General features: G+C 33.5%; 3 protein-coding genes across 4 annotated transcripts; all 3 read left to right on the top strand.

The window, feature by feature from the left end:
- Positions 1 to 1466: 1466 nt before the first annotated feature.
- Positions 1467 to 8424, top strand: LOC140887706 (transcription factor EMB1444). 2 transcript variants are annotated; one of them, XM_073295137.1, is made up of 12 exons: positions 1467 to 1692; positions 2185 to 2512; positions 2684 to 2845; positions 3095 to 3179; positions 3743 to 3784; positions 4475 to 4534; positions 5113 to 5229; positions 5357 to 6502; positions 6590 to 6691; positions 7249 to 7386; positions 7600 to 7725; positions 7994 to 8424. In XM_073295137.1, the coding sequence occupies exons 2-12, from the start codon at positions 2418 to 2420 to the stop codon at positions 8072 to 8074; spliced, it is 2154 nt and encodes a 717-aa protein (XP_073151238.1). In that variant the 5' UTR covers positions 1467 to 1692; positions 2185 to 2417; the 3' UTR covers positions 8075 to 8424. The 2 variants fall into 2 exon arrangements, with proteins under 2 accessions (XP_073151238.1, XP_073151239.1); XM_073295138.1 differs by having other exon boundaries at positions 1468 to 2512; positions 8000 to 8424.
- A 1122-nt stretch (positions 8425 to 9546) lies between these two features.
- Positions 9547 to 13723, top strand: LOC140892328 (uncharacterized). The gene is made up of 8 exons (XM_073301178.1): positions 9547 to 9642; positions 9719 to 10012; positions 11411 to 11610; positions 11712 to 12062; positions 12128 to 12328; positions 12434 to 12504; positions 12748 to 12887; positions 13034 to 13723. The coding sequence occupies exons 1-8, from the start codon at positions 9603 to 9605 to the stop codon at positions 13366 to 13368; spliced, it is 1632 nt and encodes a 543-aa protein (XP_073157279.1). The 5' UTR covers positions 9547 to 9602; the 3' UTR covers positions 13369 to 13723.
- Positions 13724 to 20587: 6864 nt separating this feature from the next.
- On the top strand, positions 20588 to 21739 carry LOC140893184 (LOB domain-containing protein 29-like). Its single transcript, XM_073302251.1, has 2 exons — positions 20588 to 20866; positions 21262 to 21739. The coding sequence occupies exons 1-2, from the start codon at positions 20588 to 20590 to the stop codon at positions 21691 to 21693; spliced, it is 711 nt and encodes a 236-aa protein (XP_073158352.1). The 3' UTR covers positions 21694 to 21739.
- Positions 21740 to 21762: the final 23 nt, after the last annotated feature.

Below are 21762 nucleotides of genomic sequence, written 5' to 3'. Positions count from 1 at the left end.
ATCTAGTAGGATAAAGAAAAATGGTTTTTTTTTTCTCTTCACGTCTGTTATTTTTATACGTAGAAGGATAAGAATGTGTGCGAAATATAAATATGAACTAAGCTTGAGAGAGAATAAATGTACCAAATTATTTAATTTTTTTTGGTTCCATATTCCTTTTTTGTTATTAATTAAATAAAGTTAACAAACAACTTAATCAGGTACAATATTATTTTTCTTTTGTTTGTTTTTTTTAACTTTGTTTATGATTTATATTAAAATTTATCAATATAATGTTGAAAATTTGTTATTATTTAAAAAATAATTAGTGATCATTTGATTATTTGATAGCTATAAATTGAAACCATTATTTTATTTTTAATAAATAATTAAAATCATTATATTATATTTTACTAAAGAATTTTTTTTATTTTAGTTCATTATTATAATATTGGATTTAATTTACTTCAAAGAATCTGGACTTCAAGTTTTAATATTTTAAAATGATATATGATAGAATTGCATATATCATGTATTTTGGAAGACATTATATATTAATGTATTGATTTTTAATGATTCGTGTATATTATATTTTACTATTAATTAATGTACTCTCTATACTTTTTCAAAGTTTAAATAATTTTTTAAGTTATTTTCAAAATCCGCATCGCACTGTTTTGTGAAATGATATTACAGTTGAAATGGTAATCATCGTGACTATTGCAACGAACCATGCATAAGCTCGCTCAATGACCTAAGTTTTAAGACAACAAGAGTTCAGTACAACCCAAATGGATGATCGATTTAGAAAAAAAAAAAAGACCAATATATTATAAACATTCTCAAAATGTAGGTGAATAACATGAGGCTCCACTTGGATGGAAGTACTTCAAATAAATGAATTTCAAATGCATTTTTGTTGTTTAGAGAAGTAGCACCACAAACATCAAATCAACTTCTTTTATGTTTATATGGTAATTCATGATAGTTAGGATGTATTTTAAGTTCATCTAATAAAATGATGATTTAGAATCTTTTTTAATCCATCTAAAGTAGTGTTTGCTGTGAAAAAAATATATATAATCACTTATTTTTAGAGGTTGCAAACACTACCTAAATAATGTGTAAATAATTAAACTATGAATTTGAGATTTCTCTATGTTTCATGGTTAGCACTAAAATTATAATCGAAATCCATGAATTTGAAATACTTCAATCCAAATGCAACTTGAGTGACTATTGTAGCTCGAATAGAGTTGAAATTCTGGTTCTGCCATTGACTATAGTACAAAATTAATATTAATGTTTTATTTAGTAAAATCGATATTAATATATATTTAATAATAATAATAATAATAAAAAGAGTAAAAGGGCAAAATGAACGGGGGTATAATAGGCATTTAACAATATGCGGCGCAAAGTAAATCGTGGAATAGTGGAGAAGATTAGAAAGCGCAGCTGCTGTCTACTGTAGCGTCGACAAAAGCTGCACACGTTTTTTGTATATATAAAGAGCTGAGCTTTTGAGTTTGCAGAAAATTAGAGGAAATATACGATTGAATCAAGTTGTCATCTTTCTGTTTGAGAACCCACTAACGTAAAGGATTGTCCTTTTCAAGTTTTCTTCTCCCCAGAAATGTTGTGATTGATGGTTGATATTCGTGATCGAAACTCGAATGGCAGCAAACAGACTCGTTTCCCATCGTTTCTGTGGTGAGTTCCGGCGGTACTGTTCTGAAGCAGTTTACTGCTAAAGAATTTCGATTTCTTTTTGTTTTGAACTTGTGCGTTGAGTTATTTGTATTCTGGAAGCTGAAAGTTTTTGAACGGAAAGAAACTGCAATGGACTGCTCAATGTCGTTTGATATACGATAACTAGCGGGTTTTTTGCTCTCTCTGTTCGTTAGATTGAGTGTTTCAGAAGGGTTTCTAGATCTTTTTTTAGTTTCTTGTAGTTGAAGTCTATTGGTTGGGGTGAATTCTGGAAGGTTGTGGTTGGTTTTGTTGCTCTTCAGTGAGGAATTTCAGTAAAGGTTATCTGAGGGTTGCTGTGATTTTTCTTTAGATTGAAGTGTGATCAATTAGAGAATTGCTTCAAGGGTGGGATATGAATGGTGTTTTCCTAGTTTTTTGTGCTGTTTATTTTTGTTGTATTTTAGTGAGGCAAAATCTTGTAGTTTGATTGTTGCTCGGCGCTTGGGTTAGTGTGTAAAAGTGGGAGAGGAGATGGAGAAGGATGATAGAATGTTGCTGCCAACGGTGGGTCCTGTAATCAAGAGACGGGTGCGAAGGAAACAAGCCGGGAGAGGATCTTACAGGGGAAGCTAGGATCAGGGATTGTACTTCAAAGACGGGGTTGAACATAGGGGGTTTGTTGGTTTCTTTCCATTTAGAATTGGGTTTTGAGGTAGGATTTTCGATTGCTGGGAGGAGGAAAGATGGAAAGCCAGTTGCAGCAAATACTGAGGAGCCTTTGTTTTAACACTGGCTGGAAGTATGCAATTTTCTGGAAGCTCAAGCATCAAGAACAGATGTGAGTGTCATTACTAGTTTCTGGTCTGAATTGCCAGATTTTCTGATACAATAAGATCACCATTACAGATAATTTTCGACTTGTGAAGAATTTTCATGGGTAGTGACCCATTGGAGATTGGTTCTTTATTTCTTAATTTTTAACATCTTTTACACATGCAAATTGATGCAGGATATTGACTTCGGAGGATACCTACTATGATGGTAATCTATACCCAGATAAGAAATTTTTCTTTCAGACAGCTCACAGCTTCAATTATGGGCCATATTCACATGATCCATTGGGATTAGCCGTGGCAAAGATGTCATGTCAAATATATTCTCTCGGGGAAGGGTATGGCTTGTTTTTTAGCACATCCACTAAATTTCCTCCTTTCTATGTTATACCCGCCTTTTTGTTAGCTGTAAATAAAATTGACTATTATTGTAGCTAATGCTTGTGGCAACATCAATATGTCTCTGAGGGTCGGTCAGTGTTTAATGAGTCCATTTTGTAGAAACCAATGATTTCTTTCCTTCTTTTAAAGATTTGTTTCTGGGAAGCACACTTGTTTGATTTTTCTCATTTTTTCTACATGTTCAGGTTTGTTGGACAGGTGGCAGTTTCTGGGAAGCATTCATGGATTTACTCAGATAAGCATATTGCCCATTTTTCCTCCACATCGGAGGTCAGGAATCTTTTTGTTCGTACGATGTTGAAATTATTGTACGAAACTGATGGTTAATGTTAGAGAAAATAGTGTGGTTTACATAGGTTTTTATTGTTATGTGTGGTTAGTGGTTGCACTAAATTTAGCTTGTTACTTGAGGTATATTGCTTTTATAACTTAATGTAGTTGTTAATTGCTCAAGAATTTGGTAAATCTTAGTGTAATTATCTAATTATCATTGTTATAGTTTACCTGGTTAACTGGTTAAGTGCCCTATATTTGGTCCTCGCTCACTTTTTGTAAGAAAGACTCAGAAACACACTCTGATTGTTGCAACTAGTCCTAGTGTTGGAAATTTCCATTTTGCAACATACACCCCATGATTTTTTTTGTACCAGGTTAGGGGTGCTTTGATTATGATATCACAACAGGAAGGAGACTTATGTTTATGAATTTTTGTTTACTTATGAGAATTGTGGTATGAAGTACGGTGGATGAATGTTCTGAAAGTTTTTGCTTCTTTATTGCAAATCACATAGCGTTTTTCACTAATTCTAATAGAAAAGGTTTATGTTGTCCAGCCTTTTGATGGATGGAAAAATCAATTTTCAGCTGGAATTAAGGTGAATCTGTCTTCCTATTTGCTTCTATTTTATATTATCAATGCTTGTGTGATTATTCCAGTGATAAAGCGGAAACTGAAAATCATTCATTAAAAACAGAGTGGCAACTAAACTCATGCTTAAGTGGTTTCTGGAAATATTACCTTTATTGCAATGGTTTAGGCTACAAATGAACAACCTGAGGGGAGTATTGAGGAAATATAAAATCGTTGAGTTGGAGCTCAACTAATAATGCTTGTGGCTCAAACTTGAATTTTGAGCTAAATAAAGTACTTAAAATTACATGACTGGTTGTGAAAGTCCTGATCAATGATAAAGCAATCAGCTTTGTTGCTCAGGTGAATTCATTTTGAAACTGGCTCGAGCTTGATAAGTACCAATCTGAATCTAAACATTCTCAAGAATATATTGGCAGCTTCAATCACAGCCAGATGGAAATGGTAGAGGAAATCATTTGAGCTAATTCGTCGCTGCTATCTTCACATTTTGCTATTGATTCCCTGGTGTTTACAACTATCGGCTGTTGATTTATCAAGATAGCTCAAGTGAAATCTCATGTTCATCGAAATTCTACTTGTCATTCTGTTTCCTTTGGAAAGCAGCTTCTGAACCAATGTTGTATATATTAACCTGGAGTCTATTTGGATTTTGTTGAGGTCTGTTAATGATGGTGGATTTATTGTCGTGCAGACCATTGCAGTTGTGGCAGTTATTCCACATGGAGTCGTACAACTTGGTTCTTTGCATAAAGTATGTCATTAGCTAACTCAACTGTCCTCTTTGCTTATGACTTTTTTGATGCTGAGCACACTGGAGAAATTGATCAATTACATGCCCTTGTTGGCTGATAGTGCTTTGTATTGGTTGCGTAGCCAAATTAGCAAGTTATGTTTTCTTTTTTGATAAAACTCTGTTGATAGATAAGGTCGTTTGTGCTTGATGTCATGGTGCTTGCTTCATTTGAGAAAGTTGGCTAGACGTAGTTTGCCCTATCGTGCATTGTTGTGCATACTTCAGTTGAACGAGTTGATAAAAAAAAAAAAATTTCCTGTGGTTAAACATTTGTTGTGCGATATAGTAACAACTGAACCTTTACATTTAAAACCTAAAGAAACAGACAGGCATGACAAATCAGGGTCCGAATTTTCTGAATTCTGCTTGATATTTTCAGCTATCATCATTGGTTGCCTGGACGATGACATTAAATAAGAACTTAGTTTTAAAAATATTTATATAAAGGGAGCTCTAATTGTTAACGTCGCAATCCTAATCCAGTTCCCCTGATATGGAAATTACATTAATTTTTTTTTCATGTTTGAGCTGATCAGATCTCCGAGGATTTGAAATTGATCAACCACATCAGAAATGTTTTTACTGATCTTCAAGATTCTTTAGCTGGTGGTATTCACAGTTCACTTCATAGTACCTTAGAAAATTCTTGTCTAGTGAGTCTCTCTCTCTCTCTCTCTCTCTGCTCTCTATTGTCGCACTTCCAACATATCCACATGTATGTACATATAAAGTCGACAAACTCATTTTTCTCCTCTTGCGTGCTGGTACATGACTTGTCAGTCAGATGTGTGTGCCAGAATTCCAAATTCCGCAGGAAATCATGACCACAAAATGATTTTGGATAGCTCTTTTCATGAGGATGGGACGAGTTTGTGTTCTCAGTTACTTTCATCGATTGGGAGTAATCACACTTGTATTTCTCCTCTATCGGGAGGCTCTTTAACGCTCAAAATGCACATGCATGAAAGAGCTGAGTGCTCAATGTCGGGGAATGAAATTCCACTTCCTTCTAGTTCTGAAAGTATTCTTACAAGGAAGCAAAGACAATCAGCAATTGGATCCTTATGTGAGATTAAGTGTCGAAAAGAAACAAACGACCTCAAGGATTCGGGAAAAAGACCAGAAATCTTGAGTCTGCCAGCTGTTAAGAATGTCAAGGGTGACAACTTGTATTTGTATGATGCCACTTTACCGACTGATGGTCATCAGATGAATATATCATGCCTTCCTTTGGAAAATCTTGATTCTCTAACATTTCAGGATCGAAGTGAATTTTATGTTCCAGAAACTCCAAGTGAGCAGTTGCATCCAAACTTCGAGAGGAATCTAGAATTAGAAAGCAAGTTTAATAATTTTGAGACGTATCTTTCTCCTTTAAGTTTTTGTGCTGGCTACGAACTGTATGAAGCATTGGGACCCTCTTTTAAAAAGCAGAACAGCTATGTCTGGGAAGAAGAAAAAAATAACTCCGATATGGCTATTGAAAATCCTGAGGGAATGGGCAGTAGCAGTCTGCTGATGGAGAGCCCTGATATGCACCTTTTGGATGTATTGGTGGCCAAAGTAAGTGGTAAAGATAATGATGCAAACAGTGCGAAATCATGCCGAGAGACTGAGGAGAGTCTGTTTTCTGCGGAAAGAACACCTTGCGCAAGTGTTGGTACCATTAGTTCCGCAGGCTACTCATTTGATCGAGCCACATCAAGTAGCTTGAACTCACTACCATGTGGCATTGAGTCTTTGAAAGATCTTTTGTCGCCCAGCTCTAGCAGAGGGAGTGAACACTTGGAAAGGCCACAAGAACCAGTTAAGATGAATAAAAAGAGAACCAGGACTGGTGAAAATTCTAGGCCAAGGCCAAGGGACAGGCAATTGATCCAAGATCGCATAAAGGAGTTGCGAGAGCTTGTTCCTAATGGATCAAAGGTGGTGTCAATGCCTATTTTTTCCTGATTTTGAAGCGTTTCTTTTTATTTTCTGTATAATATGTGCTGAAACTTCTAAATGACGCAGTGCAGTATTGATTCACTTCTTGAGCGAACAATCAAACACATGCTCTTTTTGCAAAGCATCACCAAGCATGCGGAGAAGCTGCATAAATGCTCTGCATCAAAGGTAAGGATTTAATATTGCTCTATCCAAGGTCCTATCACTCCAATTGGTTGGAATTCACTACCTCAACCTCTCTTCTCACACGACGTGGGAATATATTTACGAACTAGTGAGACTTGGCTCATACCTTGAGTTTCTACCATGGTGGTGATGCTTTTGATGTTTACTGGAATAAATGCAAAGAGATGAAAAATTTAGAATTGTGAGAATGCAAAGAGATGATAAATTTAGAAATGTGAATGTAATAAACTTGTCGTGGGGAAAGCAGGTTCACTTATATTGCCAGTGAGCTCGAACGAGTGCATTAACAACTTAAGTTAGTGATGGGATTTTACTAAAAGAATTATTTGCAACGAAAACTGCATAAAATGATTGCTAAGGAGAACTTCCATTCCACAAAGATGTTATCATGAATTCTGTAGCGGCATGTTTGCATCCTTGGCATGCAAATTCTATTGAAACTGTGTATGGATAAGCCAAGAATTTGGTACCAACTGAGTTAAATTCACTACATGGTTTTTATGATTTGTTTTAATCTAGGAACAAATGTGATTTTGCAGTTGCTTGACAAGAACACAGATATGCAGAGATTTTCAAGTGAGCAGGGTTCGAGCTGGGCCGTGGAAGTGGGAAATAACTCCAAAGTTTGCCCAATAATAGTGGAAAACATAAATATGCATGGTCAAATGCTTGTTGAGGTACTGAAATGTTTCAATAACCATCCATAGTTTCTGCAACCAACAACCAGAATGTCATAGTTTTTAACAATCAAATGGAATTTTTCTTATCAAAGAGTAAAAAGTTTATACTCATCAAAGGTTGCATAGCAAGAATTGACTGTTGCAGACAAGAAACACATTATATATTTTCTTACCTTATAATCTTCACCATCATCCTATTTATCTATGTAGATGTTGTGTGAACGGTGCAGCCAGTTTCTCGATATAGCAGAGACCATCAGAAGTTTGGGTTTAACTATTCTGAAGGGTGTTTCAGAAGCATATGGAAATAAAACCTGGATGTGCTTCGTGGTTGAGGTATAAATCTTACTGTTAGTAATATATTCAGGGAATTGGTTCACATCTGGCATATTTCTGAAGTGGCATTCCATTTGGTGACGTAACTAAAGTGCCAAAAACATTGATAAACACAGACCACAGTCGCTAATTATTTGAATATGGAGATCTAGAATCCCAAGACTTTCATGCGTTGTCTTCGACGATCATAAACTCGTGATATTTCTTTTGTTATGTACACACTTCTGTCTTATTAATTTATTTTCTAATGGAGGCATTACCTGCCTAGGGACAGAACAACAAAAACATGCACCGGATGGATGTCTTGTGGTCTCTGATGCAGATTTTGCAGTCTAAAATTTCTAGTTAGTCTCCCCTTTCTCTAAACATTGGTTATGTTGAAGAGCAGTTCATGATCCGTTCACCTCAAATTCAACCTCTAGAGACAGCTGGCGACCGCATGAATTTATTTTCGACTATTCTTCACTATGACCATTGACCAGTGTCCACTGAGTGTATTTTCTTCATGTTGTCACTTGCAATATCTGGTTTTTATCTCTACATATTGGTCAGATGTAGCTTTTGAATTTTTTTTTTTCTCTTTACAGCTTGAGTGATATATTTTTTTAAAAAATTTCTTGTCTTATGGTTTCAAATGTGTATTTTCGGTTTTCGATGCTACATTTTGATCTTTTTAAGCTCTGGAATGGTTTAGTCTTATCTCCATGCTGAATAAGTTTACTGTCATTATCCTAAAGAAGAAACATGTGGAATGCTTTATTGTTCTACCATTATGTCAGATCAGATGAAGTTCACTAGCGTAGAAGAAAACGAAATATTTGAGTAAACCACCAAGCAAGAACAAGTAAACATAATATTCTTTCCGTCTCGATTACATTGTCCTGTTTTATGAAAATTAAGAAAAATTTATTGGAAAAACAAATTTTATATAAATTTTTTATTTTATTCTTATTTAATATATTAAAAAATGATTGCGCAATTTTTAAGGGGTAGTTAATAGAGGTATATTAGTAAAGAAGTGTAAAAAAGTATTATGAAATATGGTATATGATTATATATTTGAGACAAACAAAAAAGGAAACGTGGATATTATAATTAGGACGGAAGGAATATTTGAGTAAACATGTCCCAAACCTACTCAAAAAATCTGACGGGTTTATTTCGGGTTCGACTTATAAACTTATTACCATCAGAAAATTTTTAGTTCTGATAAATAAATAGTGAAAAGAATTCAAAAATTAGTATATTCATCAAAACCACATTCAAACCATAACATTTTAATAATAAATTAGCTATAAGAGTAGAAAATACTGTTAATTAATGTCAGAAATTAAGATATTCATTATTAAAATATAACATAAAATATTTTAATTAATATATAATCAACCGGGATGGGTCTAGTGTTCCATAAACCCGCATCTCGGACCCGCTTGGCCGCTTCTAAACCCTATTCAGAAATTAGTATATTCATCAAAACCACATTCAAATTATAACATTTTAATAATAAATTAGCTATAAGAGTAGAAAATACTGTTAATTAATGTCAGAAATTAAGATATTCATTATTAAAATATAACATAAAATATTTTAATTAATATATATAATAAACCGGGGTGGGTCTAGTGTTCAATAAAACCCGCATCTCGGACCCGCTTCTAAACCGTCCCGCAACCCGTTTAACTGGGTTTAAACCTGTCTCAAACAGATCGGGCCCAATTTGGACGACATAAGTATGGGTTGGGCCTAAAACAAACTCACGCAAAAAGCCCATAAAGTTTTGTCCTTAGACCATCCCCCACCGCCTCCAGTGGAGTGCTCGTATGCAAAATAAAGAACGTTCGTGTCTCCACATTTCTTCGAGAATCAGCAACCGTGAAATGTTTGAATTGCCCATTAAACAGTTCTCGAACATCGTGGGTCTGTTCTCTTCTTCATCAACTGAATTAATCATTTTTAATGTGCTATAATAATTAATATTTTCTGTTTCTTGCAGATTTTAGCAAAAACATTCGATTGTTTAAGAAGGATGGTTCTTACAAGAAATACGTGTACAGCTGCATTGTGAATCGCTTCCAGTGGTCGAAGGCAGATGACGATGAATTCAAAGGAAGAAAGGATTTTGACAAGTTCGATCAAGGCCCCGCAAACAATGACTCGGGGATCAGCAGGTATACGTCAGGGGAGGATGATTTTAGCATTTATAATAATAAATGGAAGCCAGATATTGCTTGGATTGCTAAAGCTATGGAGCCCGCTTTACAGTTGTGGAAGTGGGCTATTCCGACAGGTTCGTGTGTTTTATCCTATTTTTCGATGAATTTACAGAAAAATGTTCAGATTTTATTATTAAATTGTTCACCATTTAGGTTTTAAGCATGATTAATCTGTTGCATGTTTAGTAATTTGCATTTATGTGAGGGAGGTAAAGTGACATGTTTTCGAATATCGTGAGTTTGTAAACCCTTTTTTGACTTGAGTAGCCTGTAAGTACCATCAATATTTGAGATGGGCTCTTTTTCTGGCCTTCAAAAGGACGAAGAATAGGGGCTGGGGCGAAGCTTGAAGTTATCTTAATATGGATTGAAAAGCCTTGATTTTTTTATTTTTTTTTCAATTGATTGCCCATGAAAGAAGTATATTAGAAAAAAGTTGGAGTTGTGTCTATGGTATAAAAATGGAGGGACACGCACTTGAGATTATATGACAAGTACGAAAACCACCAATAGAGGCTCCAATTAGGAGATTCAAGATGATGACTGGTACCCATATTAATAGACGAAGAGGGAGACCATAAAAGACTTGGATAATCATGATTAAGCATTATATACGTTATCTAAATCTAGATGGGAATAGAGTAAGAGATAGAACATAATGGGGTAGGAGGATCCATATAGATGACCTCATTTAATGGGATAAAGGCTTGGTTGTTATTGTTGATCAACTACAGAAGTCTTTTGTTGTTGGTTGTATTTAGATAAGCTCTTTTTTCTGGTGAGGTATAAAATAACGTTTCATTCCCTTGAATCTCGTTCAACTGCTTTCCTATGAAGGGCATAGCACTTGGGCAGGCATAGGGTTACTTAGTAGAAGCTGCCGACATATGTTCTCTTCGTTATGAGATCCCAGACCACTGAACATTCAGTACGCAGTTAGTTCAATTTCAATCTTTTGTTGAGGAAACAATGGTGGTGATCATTGAACGAAATGGTAAACCATCTGATATACAAAAATCTACTGACTTAGAAATATTAGTTTCATCTGTGGATTCAGATGATTGGAAATAGGACTAGGCGACATGGATATGGAAATGATACTGGACTACATTGCCTATGGAAGAATGAACACTAACCTTAATAAAAGGAATGTTTCATCCATTTTTTCATATGTGGAGCTTGAAAGTTGACAAATTTTCCTGGTAGAGAAGTTCTTTTAGAAGTCAAAGGGAGCTATCAGCTACTTCCCCAATCTTCATCTGCATGCTGGAAGCATATGGTTTCCAAGGGATTTTGGAGATGTAAAATTGACGAGAAGCATTATTATGATATGTGTATATATATAAAAATCCACTTTTTCTCCTTGATTTCTTGGTTCTCGTTCCTTGCTTGGATTTTTATAAGTGAAGGATTAATTGTTATCCATATTTCCACCAATGGAAATGAAATAAATCTTGGTGCTCATTTTGCAGGAAACGGAAATGCGTACAAACCTCCACCTACGGATAGATCGCTTTCTGAAATTTTTGCTAGTATCCAAAGGAGTAAGCTTGGATTTCAGGATTGGAGTCTGAGTGATCTTACTGTCGGGTTGTATCTCATATATCTTCAGCAAGCATCCACAGGTGCTGTGGAGGATGTGAAGGGTGAACTTATCTCTTCAGAGGCCATTGTAATTATCAAAACCATTTTTTTTCTTGGCGTCATAGAATCATCTTTTGCCGTTATTCTTTATTCAATAATTCGTATAAAATAATGTGCTTGGTGATTTAGGTTCAGGATCTCATCTACCACACAGAACTAGCAAAGGGATCTTATAAAGATAGTGCAACTGGTCTTGCTAGGCATAGCATGATCCGAGAAAACAACATTGTGAAGTTTATAAAAAATTCAAGCGTGTTGAGACCTGGATATTATATAGGAATCGACATGCGGAAGAAACTCGTGATTCTTGGTATTCGTGGAACTCACACTGTCTATGACCTCGTCACCGACATCATTTCTTCTAGCCATGAAGAAATCACATTTGAAGGCTATTCGACCCACTTTGGCACGGCTGAGGCTGCTCGTTGGTTTCTAACTCATGAAATAGATACCTTAAGAAAATGCCTTGAGAAGCATAAGGTATGATTTTCTTTCTGGGTCAAGAATTTCGTATTGCTGTCCTAGTGGTACTAATGAATCAACAGGGTTTTAAATTAAGGCTCGTGGGTCATTCCCTGGGAGGTGCAACCGCGTCTCTGCTTGCGATTATGCTACGTAAGAAGTCTTTTAAGGAGCTAGGATTCAACCCTGATATAATTGACGCAGTTGGATATGCCACCCCACCTTGTGTCTCCAAGGAGCTTGCTGAAAGTTGCTCTGATTTTGTAACAACAGTGGTAATGCAGGTAAATTCAAAATATTCTTTTTTGAATGCATAAAATAGTCCCTTGGCTCGGTTTTTCTTTCAATGTTTTTGGATTTGGGATGGCTCAACTTTTTTGTTGCTGCAGGATGATATAATCCCGAGACTAAGCGTAGCTTCTTTATCAAGACTGAGGAACGAGATTGTTGAAACTGATTGGTAAGTTAGCAAGCATCATTCTTTTGTGACAGAGGGAAAATCAGAAACTTCAGTTTTTTGACAAGCTTTCAATATGATTTTATGTGGTAATCAGAATTTCATAAGTATTCGTTTTCGCCCTGGAAAAATCTTAATCTTTTGGTGTGATGAGGTTCCTGATTCTAATAATGATTTTGATTTTTGGGCTTGGTTTTCTTGTTTGTAATGACGATTGTTGCTGTTCTTTTACTTCACTTCTGTCAGGGTCAGTGTATTTAAAAGAGAAGATTGGAAAGGAGTCATAGATCTGGTTACCAATGCAAAACAAGTCGTGTCATCTGTGCAACATGTAGCTAGAAAATTGTCTGAATACGCGAAGTTTAGAGGGCAGGCGGATTACTCTGGTGTGTTATATATATACATTAACTTCTATATAAAGCAAATAGTTTTGGTTCCCACCGTTTCCTCTTATTTTACGTATCACATGTTTGTTTTTTGTGATGAAAATATGAGGTGATCTAACATATGGGACCATAATCAAAATATGCAGATACGGATATAAAAAAGGAAGTTCCTAAGGTTCCAAGTGTCAGTCGTGCTTCGAATCTTGTTAAACAGGAAGGACTACCTCACAAATTAGCCGACGATCTGTTCGTACCAGGGACGTTGTATTATTTAAAACGGAACATGGATGCTGATAGAAACAGCAAGCATAACGAGTATTTCACGCTATTGAGGAGAAACCCAGGCGAACATTTTCAGAGGATCCTGCTTTCTAGCAACATACTTTCAGATCACAAATGTGATAGCCATTACTATGCTCTGAGAGATGTTCTTAAAGGTGTGCCTTCTTCTTTGGATGATAGAACTTTTTCTCAAATGTAAACACAATGTTCTCCGTGTCTCACATCATCTTCAACAGTATGATGTATGAATCTTTTCGTGTTCTGAATAACGGATTACCGAGGCTGGTGATTTTTGTCCGAGGTTTTTCCGATGACTCACGCCCACAAGCCGCTCTCTGGACAACGAACGTTGTCCCAAACGAAGAGAAAAGGAACGAATAGTTGAGATGTAATCAATTATTGAACTTGATCAGGTTTAGGTAGTGTTTGTAAGAGCTTTTAGGAAGCACTTCTCAGCTTTTCTTTAACAAAATTTTGAAATTTTGTGAAATTTTTGTTAAAGAAAAGCTGAGAAGTGTTTTTTAGATGCTATCCCAAACATTACTTTATGTGAAATTTTTGAAAATACCATGGATTTTTAAAATTCATGTTTATTGATTTTATAATGTAAAAGTAGATGGTTTCAACTTTCAACGTCAAGTTTCCTCGAAGAGAGGAAGGACATCTTTGGGAATGATGGGACTTCATTCATCAAATTTGCGTAGAAGGGAGAGTACATTGTTCAAATGGAGAACCCACATTGTGACGCTATTATGCAAAACATGACAAATTTGGAGGCAAATTATATTTAATTTTATGCGGCCACATGTTTCCTCCATCTGGTCAAATGAAACTTCACAAGTTTTTAAATTCTTGGATCCGTTCCATGTAATTGGTTAGTGCGAATAATGAGGTTAAACATATTTATATCTTGCGTTTGGTTCACGTTTTACAATAATTTGAGGTAAATAATAAACATTGTCATCATAATGTTTTAATTTATCACTCATTATTTATTGTTTCATTTCATCTCACGAGACGAGCATCAAGCGAAACTATGATTGCTAAATTTTAGGATTCATAATATATACTATATAGATTAACAAAATACATATTTTTTTCCTATCTCAATAAATTTATTCTCGACATTTGTAACCATCATTTTTCACATATTATTTTCAATTTAAAAATAAGTAAAATATTAAATTTTTTTTTTACGGTAAATATTAATTTATTTTGATATACCATAAATTATATATGCTCACCAATTTTCGTGGATTCTAGTCTTAATTATCCTCATGATGGATATTATATATCAATGAAGCGCAAAAAAATCTAAGCATCTCATATTTGGATTTTTTGAACGAGGGTCGCACAAATTATTTATTATTTAACCATAACATAGTTGGAGACGAGAATTATATTTTCCGCAAATGATGACCTAAAAATAGAATTCTTGATTTACAAGCCAACAAAATGGAGTAATTTATATATATCCACAAAATAATTATAATATATCTTTATTTTTAAGTAAAGAGTTTTTCTGAGCTAAATTCCACTATATATAACGTCAATTTACTAAGCCTTATGGCTTGTTAATTATTGAGTATGTTGCTTGTGACTAATCCAATGTCTAGGAGTTAGAAATTGTCCTATTATTATTAGATTATATATATAAATAAATAAAATTTTTATATATTCAAGCTGCAAAGCTCCAAGTCCTGTCCAAGTCCAGTCCCTTTTCTTGATGAACAAAAACAAAAACATCCCATTCATTACATCTCTTAACAAGGCATCCTAAATGTTAATACTAAATTAGATATCGATCCCTATATTATGGTTTGGACTTTGAAGATTTGCCTCCTCTTCAAACTACACTTTACGTTAATTAAAACATTAAACATCGGCGAGTTTCGGAATATTTATTTTCTATGTTAAGCTTAATATTTTTGAAAATGAACCTCCTCATTTTTGTCCCTCGGTTGCCAAGCAATGACATGTACGTAGGATCCAAAAATTTAATTGGAAAAAGAAAATTGAGTGTATAGAGTAAAAATAAAAATCTTTCATTAATTGATAAAAGCCGTTTAATGAAAGAGAGATATTATTTGCCCCCAATTTTGTATTAAATAAATAACAACGGGGCAATATTAATAATGAACAAATCGAAATACATCCGGTGTGTTTGGATTGATAAGAAATGAGATTCGGAATTGGATTCGAAATTGAATTTGAATTTGGATTTGGATTTGGATTTCAAATCCATGTAATTGAAACTTTATTTTGGTGCTAGGTAAGAATTTAAAATATAATAGTGTGAAATGATAATATAAATTTTTAGATAAATGATATTTTGTAAACTTTACAAAGAAAACTTAAAATTTATGAGTAAGTTATATAAATGATTTTTTAAAAAAAATATTATTTTTAAAACTCAAATACTATGAAATATCACGAAATCTGATCAGTTCAATGAAATCTCATGAAATCCTATCAAATACCAATTATGTTTCAAAATCCCATTTTATAACCAAAAACTAATATAGTATTTGTAATTCCAAATCCTATGAAATTCCTCGAATCCAAACACAATGTTAAGTTAATTAGTTGGAGCTATAGTAACAATATATATATATATATATATATATATATAGTTCTTTTATGGTGCCCAACTCTATATGCCCAACTCCATGCCCACCATGTACAATATGTGATAAGTCAACTCATCAATTGTGTTGGTCAACTCACATATTGTAAATGGTGGGCATGGAGTTGGGCATATGAGTTGGGCACCATAAAAGAACTCTATATATATATATATATATATATATATATATATAATGTTATTATTATTATATATCAGAAATGATACCCTGCACACCCGTGGACGCCTGCCAACGTGGCGCGCCCACAACCACAAAAAAATTTTTATTTTTTTTTTTTACAAAAAATGGTTGATCAATCATGGATCGCCATGTAGGCGGTGCCCATGATACCTTGCACCCCTAGGGTGCAGGGTATCAAAATTATATTATATATAAGAAGAAAATATATAAGAAGAAACCCAAAAACCCTAGATACATACGAAATCATCCCCACACGTGCGTCGGACCCACGTGCAAACTGTTTGTCTGCTTGACTAGAAATAGGAATGGCTGTATGTCGGCATCACTTTCCAATACCAATCTTTATCAATCAACCAAACATGCCTCTTCTTTCCCTTCGAAATCCAATTTTTTTTTTTTTTTTTTAACAATCAAATTTGTTTACGAAAATGCCACATTTTAAAAATGAATGTACAATATCTATTATCGTTTGGTGGATATTTATTTACACAAACATCACTTTTCAAACTTTCTGTATTTTTTGGTATTCTTACGGTAGCTTCTATTTATACATTCAAGGCTTTTGTATATTTTTTTCTTTCTATTTTCCCATTTTTTGGTCTTTTTATTAAAAAAAAAAACGGACTGTATACGTGCACTTGATATTAGTATATATATGCATATATGTGTGTGTAGACTTACTATACAGACAAATTAGCACATTATATTAATGAAAAATAAAAATAAAAATAAGTTGCAATCCCAAAAAGAGAGAGACAGAGAGGAGGTGGTATCTTTTCTTGAACTAACTAAATTAATACTGATATTAGGTTATTGAAGGTAATTAAGTACAAGTACGTCCAATTTAATTGCCAACGATCGAGACATAAAAGTTTGTAGCAGTACCAAATAATAATTTAAAAATGCTTATAATTTCATAAAGTGGGAAAAAAATCAATAATATATATGTATAATTCATGAATAAATTACACAAAATGACTTGGAATTGGTTATAATTAACTCACCAAAGTACGACAATGAGAATAATACATGTAAAGCAATCGTGTGTTTAAAGAATGTAATAAGATTCCTATGTGGTCTCAAAAAGCTTAACCAAGAAACACGATTTCACCTGGATTCAATTTTTGTTCGGGAAAAAACCAAGAAAATAAAAAAGATAGGATAAAAACCCATTAAACTATATTTTTTTGTAAGAAGAATAATGTTGTAAATAATTATTTTTATGGTTAGTGGATCACATTTGAGCTAATCACCACAACTAATACATATATAATTATAATTTAGAAAAATTGCACGTAAAACTTAATATTTTTCTATGAGAGAGCGGAGAGATTGATTAAATTATACTCTGACGAGTTATATAAAATTATAATTTGCTGAACAATAAAATTATTGATGATCAATATTCCATAAATTTTAGTATATTATAAATGCGTGCGTCAGAATATTTTAATTTAATGTTCCTAAGACTGATATTTGATATTTAATTAGTATGTTGTGTACAGCTTTAGAAGTTGAACTGATCTCGAATTCTTTATTTAAAAGAGTTTCCTTAAAAAAAAAAGAATATAAAGAATTAATAATTGACCACGTTGTTGATCTGTACGTACTACATACTATGAATCTAGGTGATTAATGTATCTTTCGGCTTTCTTTTTTAACTTTTTTTTATATACTCGTAATATTAATTAAATTGAATATTTTTGCCCACACACGTAAAACATGCGTGGAGATTAATTTTTAACATGAATTTATGATTCATTAGTTTGGCAAATCAGATAGATAATAATGATATTATCTGTTTTTGTGCTATAGATTATACATACCGGAGTAAAATTTTAATGACAATCCTATTTATAAATATATAAGAAAAATTAAAATTAAGAAAAATTACAATTTCGATCCTACGGTTCGTCTCATCTCATCGTGGATTTGGTTATATCGAATTTAGTCCCACTATTTTTGTTTTTTTATTGAGTCATTACGTCTAATTAAGTCTATATTTGGTCAATTGATCTCAGGTTCAATTCCCGTTGATTGCGTGTAGTTTTTATAATTTATTTAAGTAATTTTTTTGCTCGAGATAAACAAGTCTCAGGGCAATGCTCAAGTTCGTCGGTTGTGCGGGCAATTTCATTACATTGCTTACTTGTATTTGTACTCTAAAAAAAAGTCTATACTTGGTCATTTTGTTTTAAAAAAAGTATTAAATAATAAAGTTGCTGATCTTCTAGTCCATAATTAGGAGAACACAGCCGGCACCCCAAAATTAAATAAACGTACGTGTTCCAAACAAAACATAAAAACTTCGATTTAATTAAAAGGCTCACTCAAGAATATTATATATTTTAAAATTATTTGTTTGAGAAATATAGGGTTTATTAATTAATTCGAAATTAGTGTGAACGGGGATTTACCTAGATAAGTTCATATTGTGTACTGTTTTTGATAGATTAGTTGAAAATCCTTCCTCACATTATTGTCCCTATAAGTTGATTATTTTAAGGATCCCGATGAGTTAACGTTACTTCTTTTCTCAAAATATAATTGTTTTGTCTTCTTGGTTTAGTGGCCAACAAATACACATGACTATTTAAATTAATCATCAAGAGTCGAAGAAATTAGACACATTAATGATATGAAAAATATCATGCATTTTACGTACGTTCAAAAAGAATTTACATACAAGATTTTGTGACAATGCATTGTGATACAATACTGTACAACAACTCAAACGCGAGATTTTGATTGTTATGCCATGAAGGTACGTAATTGTTGCTCCTACCAGAACAAATTTCAAGTGTGGAATAAAGATGCATACATGCATGCTAAAAAATTTAGCTTGTCGGCAGTAGATTGAAACAGGTAATATTAAAAGTAAAAATTAGGGAAAATAGTAAAATATTTTCCTTTGATGATAATGATGAGGCGCAGAAATGTACAAGTGAAAATCTCAAAGTTATAGGGCAAAGAGCTAGCCTGCCTAATTATCACTAATTAATTGTAGAATCATTGAGAGCCACCATTGTTCTGCGTGCTAATTAATTTTTAAACCAAAATTAAAGACATAGGAACTAGCTAGCTACCAATTGATCACAAGCTGGAAACATCACCCTACAAGCCTCCTAATTAATTAACTTCTCCATTAAGAACTTGATAATTACCAAATCTCCACCCACACATGATATATAAACACATATATGTTTGTCATGAATCGATTCTTAAAAGCCACAAGAACATGACAAAAAATGGGAATATCTATAAGTTAATACAAGATCAAAAATATAATTTTCTTGTTCGAATATTATTTCAGAATTAAACATAAATTTTAAATTTTATGAACGATATTATGATTACGGAACTATGGTTATCCAACGAGATGAAAGGAAAACAGCTAAAATTAAACTGTTCTAAACTAGGATTTATATGCAAAAAAATATAGCAATTAATTAAATTAAAAAATTCAAATATGAAAGACTAGATTTCTTCATCTTCACATCTTTTATTTACTGTACATGCCCAATAGTATACATTATACAACGAAATACCAGTCAAAGTTTATATTAATTGGAGCATTAATTATTTGGCCCATAATTACAAAATGATTAATCGAAGTTGATTAATTTTTTTGGTAGGACATCAGCATCGTCTGAAGCTATTGCCAATGTAATTTTCTTGAATTAATTCCTCACCGCCATCTTTAAATTATAAAATTGAATACTCATTGCCAGCTCGCATCTTCGAGAAAATTAAATTTTGACACAAAACTAATTCATTCTTTTCAAAATGAAACAAATACCATAAATTCGAATGTATCAATGCTTGCCCTTAACAACATATCAGTATTCTAACGAGAAAAAAAAATCTAAAAGTACAAAATAACCTAAGTTATTAAACTTTAATTTTATTATGTAATTAGAGAATTAAACCAATATCCAATTTATATTGGTTCCAGAAATCGATGGATGGTTTTCCCAAAAAATAAGAAAAATTATTTTTTTGGTCCCGTATGTTTGTCATTTTACGATTTCAATCCTTTATATTTTTAAATTTCAGTTTTAGTCCACTATCTTTATTTTTTTAACAATTTTCCCCAAACATTACAAATATTTGTACATCATCAAATTTTATACGAATGGAATTCACGAGTGAGTTGAAATCTTGGAAAATAGTTCTGACAATAAAACATCTTTGCAGTCATTTCAGCAGAAATTTTCTGACATTCTAAGAGAAGCCAAGCTATAAAATCCAATTGTACAAGGAAAAAAGAAGAGAATGGGTTTGGTTTATAAATTGGCTCTTTTGTCCGGCAAGGAAAGTAGGAAACTGAAAGGAATCTTAAACCAAATTATATAAAAAAAAATTATATGTGACAGAAAGTTAAAGAACCCATTTATCCATTAAATTAAAAATAATGACAATGTAGCCCAATAAGGGAACAACATGTAATAAATTACACAATAAAATAAGATCCACCTCCCTCCTCCTCTGGTATTTATAAACTAACCGTAGTACCATTGCAAATATAATAAAAAACCCATTAAAGATCAACCACTGAAATCCCAAAAAAGATCAAGAAAAACTTGTTCTAAAATGGCGGGTTCGGGTTCCCCTTGCGGCGCCTGCAAATTCTTGAGGAGAAAATGTGTGAGGGGTTGTGTTTTTGCACCTTATTTCTGCCATGAAAATGGTGCCACACATTTTGCTGCTATACATAAGGTTTTTGGGGCCAGCAATGTGTCCAAACTGCTTACTCATCTTCCCGTGAGCGATCGGTGTGAAGCGGCTGTCACGATTTCGTATGAAGCTCAAGCTAGGCTACAAGATCCTATTTATGGCTGCGTTTCACATATTTTTTCCCTCCAACAACAGGTTGAATTTCATTTCAACATCAGTGTATACATACACATATATATTAATTACTCGATATAAGTCGTCATGGAAAACGATTCGAAACGCTGTTTTGTTTTTCGTTAGATCAATGAATTATGGGAAAACTCAACGAGGGAATTATATAATTTAGTGGATTTTGATTTTAAATGAGCAAATGGAGAGATCCTTGTCATAGATGCCGATATATTGTCCTTTTCAAGTGAAAAATTCGAAATTTTATGCATACTTTTTGTAGATATACAGATTCTTGCTCCGTCCTGTCCTAAAAACAAAATTCTGGACTAATCCCAGCTGAATCTTTGTGTTCTTGCAAAGGAAAATTATAGTTTAATTCCCATTAACCCTTTTTTTTTTTTCCCGATATATATAATCAGGTAGTGAATTTGCAAGCCCAACTGGCTTCTCTAAAGGAACAAGCAGCTCATTGCATCATAAACACCTCTTCAAACCCTAATCCTCAAAAGCTATACGGTGATAGCCATTCTAATTTCCCACAAGATATCCAAACATGGTGGCAATCCCATCAGAATCAGGGCAGCTCCCACATTCCCCAATATGATGCAAACTTTATTACCTCCAACATTAACATTGAAAGCCACACTGGCCACTACGCAAATGGAGCCATGAATCAGCTCCACCCTCCCGTGAAATACGAAAACTCGGGTTTTCGAGACGAGAGCGCGTCGTATGGCAGCACGGATTCGATGGATCACATGCAATCAAACAACAGGCAGTGGCCTTTTCAGGATGATCATTCAGATGATCTCCAATCCATGGCTTTCAGGTACATTCAGCATGAAAACTGAAAAGGGCTTCAAGAAAACACAATTCTTGGGTGAAGTGAAGAGATACTCTGGCAATTTTGTATTACTATG

This window comes from Henckelia pumila, chromosome 3 (assembly GCF_033568475.1).
Source record: "Henckelia pumila isolate YLH828 chromosome 3, ASM3356847v2, whole genome shotgun sequence".
In the NCBI taxonomy this organism is placed as follows: Eukaryota; Viridiplantae; Streptophyta; class Magnoliopsida; order Lamiales; family Gesneriaceae; genus Henckelia; species Henckelia pumila.
Note: the sequence above shows the minus strand (reverse complement) of the source record. Positions and strands in the feature narration are given on the sequence as shown.